Source organism: Calidris pugnax, unplaced genomic scaffold (genome assembly GCF_001431845.1).
Source record: "Calidris pugnax isolate Ruff unplaced genomic scaffold, ASM143184v1 scaffold17, whole genome shotgun sequence".
Classification (NCBI taxonomy): Eukaryota; Metazoa; Chordata; class Aves; order Charadriiformes; family Scolopacidae; genus Calidris; species Calidris pugnax.
This window is the reverse complement of record NW_015090794.1, coordinates 446,218-461,198: the sequence shown is the minus strand read 5'-3', so window position 1 is coordinate 461,198 and position 14,981 is coordinate 446,218. Positions and strand designations below refer to the sequence as shown.

Below are 14,981 nucleotides of genomic sequence, written 5' to 3'. Positions count from 1 at the left end.
CGCGCGTCACCGCCTGTGGAGGAGAACCGGTGGGCTGGGGACCCAACTTTGCTCTGCGTGGGAAGCTCCCCGCACGCAGCAGCAGCAAGGGTGAAGTTTAACAAGGATGTTCAACAGGATCCAACAGTTTAAGAAACCCCAAGATTCCTCCCCGTGATGATTGGACGCTTTAATGCCAAAGGAATGCCAAAAGGAAAGCTGTGGGGGGGGATGTGGGGAGGGGGAGAGAGATTAAAAGAGAATAAAGAGGCTGGAGAACTGCCGACCCCTGTCCTTTCTCACCCTTTGACATGCAAATCACATTTCCTTTTCAAGGAGCAATGAAAAACCTCTACATCTTGGCAGGGTTTGGGAAGACCAAGCTAAGTCAGATCCATGGAATAACCACCCCCTGCAGCCAGCCAGAACTGTACCCTACAGCGTATCACACACTCCTGCCTACATCCCCAGCAACCCCCGTTTGAAACCCAGTCAGCACTGGGATTTCTTTGCAACCATAGGCGTTGCAAAAAGGTTGCTGGGAGAGACAGATGCCAAGGGAGAAAGGTTAAACAGACCCTGCACTCTGAGGGGGAAAAAAAGAGAATTCAGCGCTGCAGTTTCTAAAACAGTCTCATTAGATCCTGAGTGAAGTGTGCGCAAGCAGTTTTGGCAAGGAGAAACAAAAGACCTGAGAGGAGTGAGAGAAAGGATGAATGAACAAAAGCCAGGAAAACTGCACACGTTTCCAGTCCCCGAAGTTCACTTGTCTCTCTTTTAATGCCCAAGCACCTTTCTTCATGAAGCACCTTTGGGAAAGGTAGGAAACACAGGGTGGGAGATGTACTACTGCCGGTTTTCTCACTAGATCCTATTAAATAAAAAGAATGGGAGCAAGGAGAAATTCCCAAGGCGAGAAAAAATCCATCATTAATAGAGGGGCCCCTGGGGGGCTGGAGCGGAGATGTTGAGCAGAATTCAATTACAGACCCGGTCAGAATCGGGCAGGAAGATGTGGCTTCTTTCACTGTGTCAATTAAAGAAGTGACTGGGAAGGATGGACTTCTCTGCCCAGCCTCTGACCCGTGAGTCAAAACGTGCTTCCATCCGGCACTGCCTGATGGCTCCCTGGCTCCCACTGGGAACAGATGGGCTCACGGGCAGCGCAGGGATGCCAGAAGGCATCTTTACAGGCTTGGGCATCCGACAAAACCAAGCTTTGTGCCCTCTGCAGAAATTGCTGTGCTCTGCAGGAAGGTGGCATCGTTAACAGTAATTAATTTGCAGCCGCTGGCCTTTTCCTTTGTGTTACCTGAGCAGAACCCAGTGCACCGCCGGGCTGCGTTACTGAGCTCAGTGCAGCAGAGCACCCACAGTTTACTTATGGGATTTGGGTACGTAATTTCTTGGGTCCCTGCTTGGCATTTCCCTTCAGGAACCAGGAAATAGCTGGCCATGCTCCCCTATGGCTCTGTGAAAAGAGACAAGGTGGAGAAGCTTTCAGAAGGTATCCGGGCACTAAAAGCATAGCATCAAATCACACACACACACCCCTTCCTGGCTGATGGAAGCAGGTACAGCTCTGCTCACACCAGCTGGGTGCTGCCCTGCTTCTATCAGGAACTGAAAGCTATAGGGTGCAAGAGCAAAAAGCAGATGCCAAGAGTATCACATCCTTTCCCCTTCTCTGCTCTCCACCTTAGGCTAGGTTTGACTATCCCCAATTTTCAGTCTTCCATCACTTCCCTTACATCACACAGTTTAAGAGCTTCTAGACATGCAGAGATGTCCTGGTTAATCCACTTACCTTCTTTCTTCCTCCTGTGCCTTGATCTTGTCCCTCTGGCTCACCTGTAGCCTTAGAACAGGCATTGACAGAAGGTAAGAAACCAGCAGTGACCCATACCTCAAACAAACAAACAAACAAACAAACAAAAATACCTCAAACAAAAGCACACAGCTGTGCCCTGGAAGGGGCTAAAAGAATTTGCTAGGCAATGTCTTAAATGGCAAGTGGCATACATATGGTGGGGGAAATAAGCAGGACAAACCATGGAAAAGGGAGAAAAGCAGTAAGGAAATTCCAGGCTCAGCCAGGCAGGGCTCTGAGAGTACAGGGCAGAGATGTCTGTGCTGAGCACTGACAAAGCAGGGCAGAGCTGTGAGAGTGGATGTCCCTGGTCCCAGATCCTGCTGGGTACAGGCGAGCAGGAGTCTCCTTTCTCTGTAGGACCAGAGCACTTCAGAGGAACCCCTGCTCCGTTACCACTTTCTCCTCCCACCTGGGATAACCTGCAAATCCTCCCATTTTCAGCTAACTGCTCTCATCAAAGGAGTAACAACATTATGTTCCCACTGACACCATTTTACACTTTAAAAAGGATTTCTCTTTCTCCAGGTTCCCCTTCAAGAGCTGAAAACATCCTTTCTACTGCTGGCTCCTGCTACTTTCCTCCTCCTTTGAAAACATTTATTTTACTGAACAGCTTCCATTGCAACACATATTTCTTTCACTTATTTCTTACCATGCCAGATCCATCACGCCTGACTAGGTGACAGGATATTATGGGCTGTTTCAAAGCCTTCCTGGCATCCTCACACACTCCTTCCAACAAAAAACAAGAAAATTGATGCCAGTAAGGTCCAATTCCTCTCTGCCAGCACAGCCCAGAGTGTAAAACTCCTAGCAATAAGAAGGATATGGGCTGATCCTGAGCTCTCCATGGATGAGCTGAAACCAGAAGCACCATACAGTTAAAGTTAGCAAGAATAAAGAGGTCCTATACAAGCACATATATATATGTGTATCTATCTTGAGAGCTCCTTTCTTGTTGGTGTTAAAGTGGCATTGTTAACACCTGGGGAAGGAGAGCCTCAAGAGATGGGCTAATTGATGGAATTATTGGTGGCTACTAAATGGCTAACTCCAAATTGGTGGAAGAGGCTGAGCAGGGTGGTGTGTTGTTGGAAGAACTTCTCTGAAGCCTTGGGAGGGAGGAAGACGCCAAGAACAAAGGATCTGTGCAGTGTCAGGCAGGGCCTGGGACGGGAGGAATTTCTATTTCTCATGTTCTTGGCTTATTTACAAAGATTCCCCAAACTCCTGTAGTGAACGGATGAGCAGGATGAGCAATGCTTCATTCCCAGCCCCAGAGCACAGGCCCAGCAGCCAGGGCAGAGGTTTGTTACAGTCAACAGAACCCAGAGGTGTGGGGGGAAAGGAGCTTTTCTGCTGCAGCTCCAGATATTGCTTCAGCTCGGGGGAGCCTGGTGTTGTGGGACCACGGCTCGAGGTCTGTGAATTCCTCTGACACACACCCCCACACACTGTTGAAGGGGAAAGGACAGGCTGTGGTTATAAGTCAGAATTCCAGGAAAGAGCAGGGAGGGAAAATACCATGCTCCTTCTACCTGGAAGACTTTGGGCTCATGCCTGCCTCATTTCTCCATCCAACAAAACATCTCCAGGATTCAAGACACTTCCAGAACCTTTCCCCTTCCTTCCTTGCCTTTCTTCACTTCCTTGGAGCTCAGAGGGTATTTGAGGTGTTGTGGAAGTGAAAGAGGTGGCCCCCCACTTATGATGGGAAGAAATGCTCTCCGATCCCAATCAATAGGCTCATTCCTGAGGAGAGGCTCCCGAGCTGAGCAGACAGCACGTGTTTGGGAGAGCTGTCAGCAGGAATGAAAGGAGGGGAGAGAAGGAAGAGGCACGTGTTGTACCCACCGGCGCTGACTAAACCCTGAGGCTTTGTTTGCTTGGTCTCTCCAGCCCTCATAAAAGTCAAATGAGCTTTTTAGCTCAGGGCCTGTTGGGGAATGGAAAGGGCTGGGATAAGTGGCAGTGTGGGTCATCACCTCCTGCATCTCCCCATCTTGGGGGGCCCAAGGGAGCCATTTCAAGTCTTTGGATCTTACAGGAATATTCTGGAGCTCCTTCTCCTGCAAGTTTCTCCCTCTAGGAGCAATTCGGTAAGGCCATAAAAAAAGTGGCCAAAACTTAGATGTCCCAAGAGGATGGGGATAGTGCTGAGCTTCTGAAGGGCTCAGCTCAAAGCTGAGCAGGGACTGGGGACTGACAGGGAGAGGAAGGCAGGCTCACCGACTCCTTTGTCTCACTCCATCCCTCCCTGCTGAGACGTAAGGCAGGACCAAAGGGATGCCCAAGCCGAGGAGCGTTTCAGAGCGATGAGGCAGAGTACAAAACGTTCCCAAAGCCCTTCCTCCAGCCTGGAAACCACCATGGCAGCAGCCGCAGCAGCAATTTCTCCTGTCAGGAGGAAAGGAAGGAGTGAGGAGCGCTTGGCAGGGAGGTGGAAAGGGAAATCCTATTTTACGAGGCCCCAGCCAGTCCTGCTTGTACCAAGTGACAGACCTGACAGCAGCATTTAGTGACAAAACACAAACAGTGTCTGGCGGGTACAAAACAACAGCCGGGACTCGGCGATCTCTGCCCCAGCGGGTATTTGGATGCTGAGAGACAGTTCCCAGGTAACACGTGGGGCTTTTTATTTGAAAACTGCTCCTTTTATTATTATCTTTCCTCCCACTGCAAAAGGCAAAGACAGGGAGAGGGAAGAGTCGTTTGACAAGCTGAAAACTTTTCTGGGGGAAAAAAAATGAAGAAGTGGGAAAAAAAAATGAATAAGTGGGGAAGGGGGGGGAAGAATTAAAAGTACAAGTCACTTTGTAAAGAAGGAAAAACAAAGCCAAAAGGCTCAGGGCTGAGTCAGTGCGTTGCAGGCCTCGTGAGGGAAAGTCTCTCCTTTGGAAATCAGTAATCCAAAGGGCTCTGCGTGTGTGCGTAAAGTTATTGACTGACTGCATTACATCCACTTATCCCCCATTAAGCAGCAGGCTTCAGTCTGATCCCAAACAGCAAGGAATTAGAGTAACTCTACCCTGCGTTTCTAGAAAGGTTTCCATCTCTGAGGAATCCAAAGTGCTTCAGCAGCCCTCCGGGGAATGCAGGACTGACATCCAGACGCTCCTGGGGTGGAGGTTGGCAGCGGGACAGGCTGCTGTGTACAGCGGTGGTGGGAGGGAAACCCTTGTGCTTCTGTGAAAAGCTATAGGATCTCTATTAAGCAGAGTAGAAAAGGGTTGGCTTCCAAGGACACGAAATATAATTAGCCTATCTCAGAACAAGTAGCAATTCCTCCCCTGCTAAGCTTCTCCCAGTTCAGCTCCAAACAAATCATCTCTCCTCTCTGCTCTGCTGCCTCTGTCTCCACACACAAGAACCAGACAGCTCTTAAAGTCTGGAAGGGACAAGCAGCTATAGGTCTCCATATAGTTACAGGAAAAAAAAAAAATCAGTGGTAAAGCTGACTTAGAAAGTTTTTGTTCCTTTCTTCCCCCACTTCAGTTTTCCACCCCCTCAGCTGTACTGATGCAACCGCTTGTGGATCTGTGGGGAAATCAGACCACAGAAATGATCTATTTTTTTAAAAAAAATAATCCTTCTTTGTTTTTTTTTTAAGACATTCACTTGCATCACTTCAGCAGAACAGGTTCCTTGCAGCCCCCAGTCTCAGAGCAGCACAAAGTTTGGTGAAGAGGTGGGAAGAAGCTCCCAGGGGTGAGAAGGAAAGTGAAGGGGACCTCAGGGTCTTCAGCTCCCGCTACTCCAAGGTGCTCGTGATGCATCACCCCGGTGACCCTTGCAGCTCTGCCAGGCCAGCTCCATCCAGATGTCCCTGCAGCTGGCACGGGGGGACGCTTACATTCTCTTGTTTCAAAGATGCTTTGCTTTGTGTCTCTGGCTTCACTGCCATGCCCCAGCTGACGTCCAGCATGGCAAAGCTGCTTTGTAACAGATGCCACTGAAACCGCCGCTTCTCATGGAGCTGAAGAAGAACTGGTCAGTGCTAAAGGAATGGGAAACTGCAGCTCCCTCCAGGGGAAACTGAGTCAACTGAAAGTGCAGGGTTTGCAGGTCATCCCAGACCCCTAGGGCAGACCTGGGGAGGAATTCCTTGCAGGAATTTGCAGGTCATCCCAGACCCCTAGGGCAGACCTTGGGAAAGATCTTGCAGGAATTGATGAAATCAGAGCATTTAACCCCTGCGGTGAGAGCAGCCATGGAGGTCCCAACACCCACATACTTTACACCTTAGCTGCCTCCTCTCACAACACACCTGGGAGGCTTCACTTCTGCTACAACATACAGCAGTGGACCCCAACTACATTGCTTCTGTCCTGCACCACTCCCCAAATCCTCCAGATGGGAGCTGGGGATGATTGTGTTTGGTGCTTTGAAAATAGCTGGTGTCCCAGGGCCAACAAGAGAAAGAGGGAGCTGCTAAACTTCCCTGTACACCCCTCTGCACCTTCCAGGCAGAGCATCTGAGAGGCACCTTGTTTACAGGCTTGACACTGACTTAACCAGCTTTGACAGGGGTGATCCTATTTATAGGAGGAACTCCTAATGCCTCTCATTCAATGTCATATTTGGGAAAAAATAAAAAAATGAAACAGAAATGACCCCTGAGTTTCTACCTTGAGTAATGAAAATTTCAGCAGCTGACCTGGCCAGGATGGGTAGCGTTGAGAGAGTTTCCTCAAGGTCACCCAGAAGTTCACAGTCCAGCCTCCCCTCTTTGAATATCCTTGCCTTCTTGGCTTTGCACTCCTGAAGCAATTCAAGTCTGGATCCCCTGCATTTTGGAACCTCCTAAAAATTCAACGTTGGCTCAGCTCAGTCAGTAAGGATGGGCATGTGAGGAGCTAAGGGAGAGGTGCTACTGTCATAGATTACTGCTCACTGCACAAATGCTTTGCTTAACACCCCTGAACACAGGTCAGGCAGAGGAACATCCAACCAACTACCTTTATTCCTCCATACACACCAAAGGCTTCAGCAGAGATCTGCAAACGAGTGGGTTTTTTTGCCCTGTGCGTTTTTCTCTCATCTCAATGGCTGGCTGGCCACCCAGTTGCTAGCCCTTTCAAAGGCCTACGGTCAACTCCTGCCTCAGAGGGCAGCATCCAGAACCCACCAAAGGTGCATCGCTCTGTGCTGAGCCGTGCCATGAGACAGCACGCGTGCGAGGCATCTTGAGCTCCAGGCGGCTACGATGAGTCAGAGCCAGTCGCCTTTTTCCCTGCGGTGCAATTGTACCAGGCCCTGACAGCATCAGCTGGCTTTTATCACCGCTCCACATCAGAGCTGTCAGTCCTGAAGACAATGGGAAGGTGTGTGGAGGGGGAGGAATTGAGCATCTCTGCGCTCCGTTGGCTTCCCAGAATGATGCCAAAGTGGCGAGCAAAGAGTTTTTTGATTAGCAGCCTGCTGCCGCAAGAGGATTAGCGAGGACGTCAGTGACTGTGGCAGCACTGAAATTAAAAAGCAATACTTCTTGAGCTTCCTCCGCTACCATTTTGTAGGGAAGAGCTTGACTGACGGTGACAAGAGCTCTGGAGGGCACATAGCCACTGGAAGGCTCACCTATGCTCGTGGCCCCGTGGATGGGGAGCATCTGTCTTCAGATCTACTGGCTCCAGCGGGGTCTGCAAAGGATTCAAGTCACCTCCTCAGTGCAAACTCATCTTTCCCTGCACGTAACTTCTCAAACTCACGTGTTGCTGTGGCAATGGCAAACAAAAGAGAAAGAAAAGGGCTTTGAAAAAGCAAGGTCCAGGGGCATTTAGTGAATAAAGAGAAAACCTCAAGTGAATGAAAAGATCAAAATCTTGCCAGCTGAGTTCTCTGCCGAGGAGGGGAGTGTTTGTGCCTCCTTCAGGCATATCACGGAGTCTCCCGTCCCCCAGGCTTGCTGGGAAGATCTCACCCACGTGGATTCTCAAACCGCCCCTCGTGTGCGTTGTCCCGTGCCTCTCCCTCGCGCTCGGGGGTAGCTTCCTGTCAACGCCCACGGAGTGATTCGTTCTCTCCCTGCACGTCCCTGACGAGATGCCGATGGAAAGTCTGACAGCAGCTGGTGGGCAATGCCCAGGGTCTGTTTGCCCGTCAGCTCTGCCCTGTTTCCCTGCTTCTCAGCAGATTTCCACCTGCCTGTTGTCCCCATCGTGCACTTACACGCTGAAGTCCTTCCAGCACAGAAATCAGCTTTTTATTCTATTTGTAAAGCACAGAACACAAGGACTTTGATGCCATCTAGATACTACACTTATCCTCCTAAAAGCAGAGGTAGGGAGAGTGTTGTGGTGGTGATTATTTTCCAGATGCAGAAGTTATGCTCAAGGCAGGGTAAATGATTTGATAAAGGTCTCAGGAAATCTGTGAACACTGTCAGAACAGTGTCTGTCTCTCCTGGATCTCAAACCAATACCTGAAGCACGAGTCCATCCTTCCCTTCAGAAGGGACTTAGAACAAGTCTGTTTCCCTAAAGTGCTGAAGCATTATGTAAAATAAATTGGCTTGGTCTGTGCAAGACCAGGTACAATGGGTTTCTAAATTAAATCCTTCTAAATGGAAATGGTAAGACAGGTGTGAGAGAAGATACCTACAGGCTGGAAAGCTTAATCAGAAATGAAAGTTGCTGAATGGGCCAGAGACAGTCATTTTAGCAAGAATTGGGTGCTGTTGCTGCAAAGCAACAACAAAATGGCTGTTGCTTTAATGACCCCATGCAGCTTTTTCTGCCCATGTAGAGAAGTAGAGAGGCACCATGTCACTGTGTTCCTGTGGCCTGCTGGCAGGGACAGAAGTGGCCAACTGTCCTAGGACCCTGTATGGCCCCTGCCTACTGCTTTCCATCCAGCTCCCCAGGTGAAATGCCCTGTGATGGCTGAGTGGCATTTCATCTCCACACTATTCCTCTGGAAGTGACACATGGGGGAAACAACAAATTCAGCATCAGGACAAAAGCTACCAAATAAGCAGAAAAAGAGGAAGTTTAAAAATTAATCAGAGCTCAAAGTGCTGTCAAGTTTCTCCTCCTCCCTCCCTATGCAGACGCACAGCCATCATCAACGATTAGAACTGATCGACTGACCGGGGCAGGGCAGAGATGTGACAATAATGCAGTTTTCCACTAATCAGCTCAGAGTAGAGAAAAATCGTTGTGCCCAGCATCCTGTGCAATGACCTGGTACCACATACTCATCGTGAGCTCTGCTGGGACCAGGCTAGCTGGACGTAAGGTCTCAAGCTCAGGCCAGTCAGAATACAGGTTTGACTCCTTTTGGCAAAGCCAAACCTGAGAAGCTTTCAAATATGGCGTCAGACTCTGCTAGAAGACAATTTACAGATCTCTTCCTCCCCCCTCCCCCCTCCTCTGTAGCTAGTTCCTCTTCCCTTGCTGTGAAAAGTTTGGTTGTCTTCTCCTTTTTCTGGCTGAATCTTTCCACGGCAGTTAGCTGCCATGGTGATAGAAGTTACAGAAATTAGTAAGAAGAAGAGTCATAATTAACAATTGACTGACAGTCCCATCTGACCTGAGACGGTAGCTGAAAGCTGCCTCCCACTTCAATCTGCTTGCCACAAACCAGCCAGGAACATGTAGATTTGCCAGCCAAGGTGGTTTGGCTATTTGGCTATGTTCCTACAGTGGCTGTCCTCAGCTGATGTGGTGCTCAGAGCATCAGTGAGGATGTGCCACCATTGCCCTCTTCTGGATTGTCAACCAGGTCTGCTCCAAAGCTTGGGAGATGTCACCGTCTAGTGATGGCAGCATGTGGTGACTCCAAGGGGACTGTTTTGTAGGGGACTGCTGGTACCTCATGTGGGTGCTCAGCACTATTTCATTCAAAGACCTGTAAGTTCTTCTGCATTTCTCCCTCCAGCACGGTGACTACGCTGCAGTGTAGATTTACAGCAGACAGTGGGTTCAAATGGACAGAGCCAGCAGACAAACTTTACAGCTAAATATATGGCTCATTCAAGATCTTTGTGAACACGTACCCCTGCTGTCAGCTAAAACATTGGTGGTTCAAAACCTCCTGGGAACAGGGGGATTTCAGCTTCAAACGAAAGGAGATGCGTGGTTAAGCTGAGGAACTCCTTGCCACAGGATTTTAAAAAGGTTAAAAATGTGCATGAACTGAAGAGGAGTCTGGAAAAGTTTGTGGAAGAGAAATTCACAGAGGGTTCCTAATTACATAAAACTTCTAACCATTTATATAAGTTATATTTCCAAATGAAATACATATTTATGGAAGAAAAGTCTTCCTTAGTCCTTCCTAGGCACCCTCTTCGGGGCTATATATAAGACAGGATACCAAATCAGCCCTTTGCTGACCCTGTATAAGCACACTTCTCTTGTTATGAATATGGAAAAGCACACAGATCTAATCAGGGGTCAGGTCCTCAGCTTCTGCCTCAAGGTTTTATTCAGCTTGAGGCAGGCCGGGACTCGGTAATTGCTTAGCGACACACTTGGGGCCTGGCCACCATCAAGCTCTTGAGATCTGGTGTTTTTGTAATGCACAAAATTATGCAGAAACTGCACTGTTTTATACAGGGAAGAAAATTAGCTAGGCTCAACGACACACATTACTTATGGACTGAGCAAGGCAATTTTTCACTCTCAGCTGGAAAGTATTTCTCCACTTGTCTGTTTGCTAGAGTACGTGCAATATGGTAACGGAGAGCACCAAACCTAACTGACACTGGAAATTATGGGGCTGTTGTCAGCATCCAACGACTGAAAATAGGCAGAAAATAGGAAATTGGTGAGGTGTTTCAGCAGCTTGACCCAGCTCCATTATGGACTTTAGAGACAAAAGCAGCTGTTAATCCCTTCCAGCACAACCCAGCCTTCCTCTCAGCTCTATTCCCTACTGTTTGAATAACGTATCTCCCAGACAAGGAAAAAATGGGAATGGGCATCTCCCCTTTCACCCAGCATAGGGGAAAGGAAAGATGGGGGGAATGGTGAGCCCCTGCCAGCAGGGGAAAAGTAAAGAGATGGGTGAGAGAGGTAAGGGATACATGGAGTGTCTGGCACATGGAAAAAGAATGGTGGATCCCAGAGGAATGAGGACTAGTGGGGAAGGCACACATATACCTAATCCAAGGATATAGGGGAAAGGATGACACACAGGCGTCTTGGTTCAAGGGATGGATCAGAGGGATGTAGGGAGTCTCTTATATTGATCTGTCAGATTGGGACTATCCAAAAAAGTAAGAATGGAAAGCAAAGTACCCCTAGTACAAATCAGTCAGTCCCAGCATGAAGCACTAAGTCTGAATAGTGGGACAGAAGGGGCAAACCCACAGCTGGGGAATATCAACATCATCTCCAATGGGTCTCTGCCAAATAAAGACCCAGATGCTGTACTGCAGAGGTTTAGAGAAAAACCTGTGAGACGGAGCTCTTCTCTGTTGTTTTTCAAGGGTGAGAAATGGGATACAGTACAAATAGCGCACAACAGACAGAAAAGATCCTCTTCAGGATCTGGATGATAGAGTTCCTGGCTAATAGATCACAATAGTCAGGATTCCTGATCCCTGTTTAAACTTTGGCAATTGAAAATTTACATTGGACAAAAGACAGACTCTGTTCCAGTTCCCTGCTTTCCAGTGAATGTAACAGCAAAACAGCGTTCTCCATTCATGTTTGAGGAGCTCCTGGAGAGCAGAAACTCTGCAAGTGCAAAGCATTATCTTTTCAGCATCCTGCAAAAGCACACCAGCAACATTTAACCTCCCCTCAAATCCGGTGGCAGGTCACAGCGATTGGCGGGTCTTACATGTGTGTGACTGTGAGTCACCCAGGATTACTGATCTTCATATTAATCTATTGTTGTAAATGACTTGGAGCTGCCTACAGACAATCCTTCAGAATACGGAACAATGGAGAACCTGCACATCTGAAGAAAGCCTCCTCTGCATGGCAACTTATTGCCATCGTAACCAGCATAAACAAGAGCAATTAAGACAATTTCAGAGCATCACCTCCTCCCTCTGGGGTCTTAATGAGAGCACGCTCAGAAGGGGGCTGGAGCAGAAGCAAGCAAGGGCTGGGAGTTAACTTGTGTGGGAAAAGAAGGGTAGGAGAGTTTTAGATTCAGAGGATTGCTTCCTCTCCGCCCCATAGCGTAATGCAAAGGGCAAGCAGGGGGGGGAGAGATTCAAACAACTCTGTGGTAGATAGAAAAGGCTGAGAGAAGCAGAACTTTTCTGCTGCCTCACCCTCACACCAGGTGTCAGGACCTTGCAGAAGTTTTTGCTGACATACCCAGGTCACCAGAAGTAGCTAGAATGGTTGAGCGCCTCAGGCATCGCTCAGAAATGTAACAGGGTTCAGAGCTCTTGGTAGAAAACAGAGTTGGATTGGATTGATGACCTTTTAGAAGGAAGGTGATAAGGAAGAAGCTCTTCTAAAGCTGATGATTATCTATCTCAGAAAATAAAGACAAGCCTCAACATGGTGCTATTGGATTAGTATATAGGTTGTTTACACATGCTCCTCAAAGCTTTGCTATATGCTAGCAATCCACAAGCATTCAGATGACTGAAAAGCTGTTTGTGGGTGGCTATGCAGTGAGGAGAGAAAGAAAACTGGGAAGGTCTCCCATAAGGAAACTGCCAGGAGATGAAAGCTTACGTATTAGAGGGACTGACCTGTATAAATACTTCAGGGAAGGGAGGGAGACAGCTCCTATCAGCTTGGTGATAACATCTCTTCTTCTGGTAATCTGGCCCCTTGCAATGGAGAAGAAATGGATGGGGCTACAGAGCAGAGCTTTTGTTAAGGTTTTCATATGACCTGACTGGAGGAACTATATGATTTTCAATTGACTCTGCTCAGATTTAAGGCAGAAGTCAGAAACTAGGTTCCTGCATTGTCACAGTGTATAAATAGCCCTGATGGAAGCATAACAGGAGCTCAGTTAGGTTTTACTCAGCACAGCAAATGATCTATCATGGACTCAAATATTTTAATTAAAAAGCCCTAGGATTGTATCCAGCTACTCTTGCAACAAGCTCACTAGCTTCTGTTTAAAGTGTGTGTAATGACAGCTACCCATGCTTCAGGTGGATCACAAAACTCACCCCAGAGCCAAAATGGTTCTTTCCATTCTCTGCAGAAACAGTCTTTTCCTTTTAACTTGAAATTTGCTATCATGGGTTTGATTTTCTGCTAAAAAAAAAAAAAAAAAAAAGTGGCACATCAACTTGCAGAGAGAAGAGAGGAGCTAAATCTGAGACCTCTTATCTGAATCTTCTCGATGCCTAAGTGCTGGATAATTGGAATTGCTGTCTGAGCCATAAACGTTGTTTTGCTCAGATGCTGCTAACCTCAAATGGTCTTCTCCTTTCTGCTTTTCTAGCACAGCAGAACCCTGGTTCTAGGATCTCAGAAGATACATGAAATCTGACCTTCAACGAAGAGAGATCCTACAGAAACTTCCTATAAGCCAGCAGGACATACGTGCTCTGCACTCCTTGGAGTCAAGAGCTGTTCAGAAGCAAAGTGCCACTCAGCCAAGCCATGTGGACCATCTTTCCCTTAGCTAAGACTTTTGACAACCACAGTTCAAACTCTCCCAGACAAAGGACTCCTTACCGTCAGGCAGGCCTTTAGGAGGGATGTGTGAAATTGTCATGTTGTTGTTAATAGCAGTTCAGGAACCTGGGGTTGTCTGCTGTGATCCTCCTTGTCTTGTGCTGGTTCTGCGTGCATCAGACTGGATGGGTGTGCAGAGCTGGAGTCCACCTGCAAAAACTCATCTAAGTGCATAAAGAGAAACAACCATTAGTGGCTGCTGATATTCAAGACAAGACAGTTTTCCTCAGATACCTCGTTCAGGTACTGCCTGGAGGGGAACTAGTGAGGACTCAGCAATTCTGAACATCAGCTTACATATTTAGGAACCTCATGTCAAATGTCTTCTAAAAAATGGCCAAAAAGTCATTTGACAGAGAAAAATGGGGAGATACGAACAGCTGAATCTGTTCTCTACCACTGACTCATCAAGAGACATTGAGCAAACCACCTTATTCCTCCATGACTCAAATGAGGCCAACAGAAAAGCAGGTGCAGCATTTTCTGTAGTGCCCTGGTTTGTACCTGCTGATGTGTGTGTCTTGGTAGGATGGGTTGCACAGAGTTTTCCGTTCAGAAGAAAGGCCTGTAGAGAGACATCAGTGTTTGTTAACCCGTGCTTTATGATGTTCTGGCATCTGGAAGGGCAGAGCAGAATCATTATTGTCAGGACGATGACCACTGTTTCCCTTATTAAGAGGAAATTAAAAATAGGAAGTGGTTATAATTATCATTTTGGACACCGTTCCAGTGGCATCATTCTCAACACGCTGTCAGGATTATAATGTAATAGCAAAGTGAATGTCAACCTACAATTCCTTTGTTCACTGCAGCACAAGTGTGAGCCAATAAGATCCCTGCTATCTCCTTCCCCGACATCCAGCCCTGCATTTCCCAATATGGCTTGATCCCTCTTTCTGAGGTCCATTGTGACTCTAACAAAGGCAGGCGAGTGGTATTGTTAACATCCAAATGATGGAAGGGGACACAGAAAAAAAATCAGCACCTCTAGAGATGAAAACAATCATCTTGCACCATTCCAGAGGGGAAGAGAAAAATTTCCCAGATAAAGACTTACCACTGTCCCCATCTCCTGCTCTAAGGTGAAATGCTGTTGCCCATTCCAGGCTCACAGGTTTTGCTTGCTGCTCCACGCAAGGAAGAGAGAACCTGCCTTTGGAAACTGCTAACCTTTTCCAGCATGGAAAACCAAACGAACACACTTTCTTTGGGAAAGGCTTGCGCTGGGATTCATAATAAGTCATCGTCAACGTGACAGACCTTGTTATTGACTTGAAGCCAAATCTTGAGGTCCTTGCCTGAAGGATCAGAAGGGTTTGACCTCAGGACTGTTATTAGCCTTGACATCACCAGCTCCTGACATGGGATAGTTTTGCAGTGAACTTGCTTGAGAATGTTTAGAAATGTCAAGTGGCCGAGCCACGAGGACACAAGAACGAGAAGGTGTCAAATTCGCCCAATTGAACGGGAGAATTTCAGTCCTCCCCCTTGCTCTCGCTGGCGATGGCAGTGCTGCTGACAAC

At 47.7% G+C, this 14,981-nt stretch overlaps 1 protein-coding gene across 1 annotated transcript; it reads right to left on the bottom strand.

Annotated features, from left to right (window-relative positions):
- Positions 1 to 590: 590 nt before the first annotated feature.
- On the bottom strand, positions 591 to 14,640 carry LOC106884816. Its single transcript, XM_014936459.1, has 8 exons — positions 14,516 to 14,640; positions 13,963 to 14,023; positions 13,459 to 13,622; positions 12,945 to 13,032; positions 4,881 to 5,048; positions 4,082 to 4,249; positions 1,787 to 1,885; positions 591 to 1,450 (listed from the first exon to the last, which is right to left on the bottom strand). The coding sequence occupies exons 3-8, from the start codon at positions 13,496 to 13,498 to the stop codon at positions 1,411 to 1,413; spliced, it is 603 nt and encodes a 200-aa protein (XP_014791945.1). The 5' UTR covers positions 13,499 to 13,622; positions 13,963 to 14,023; positions 14,516 to 14,640; the 3' UTR covers positions 591 to 1,410.
- Between the last annotated feature and the right edge of the window lie 341 nt (positions 14,641 to 14,981).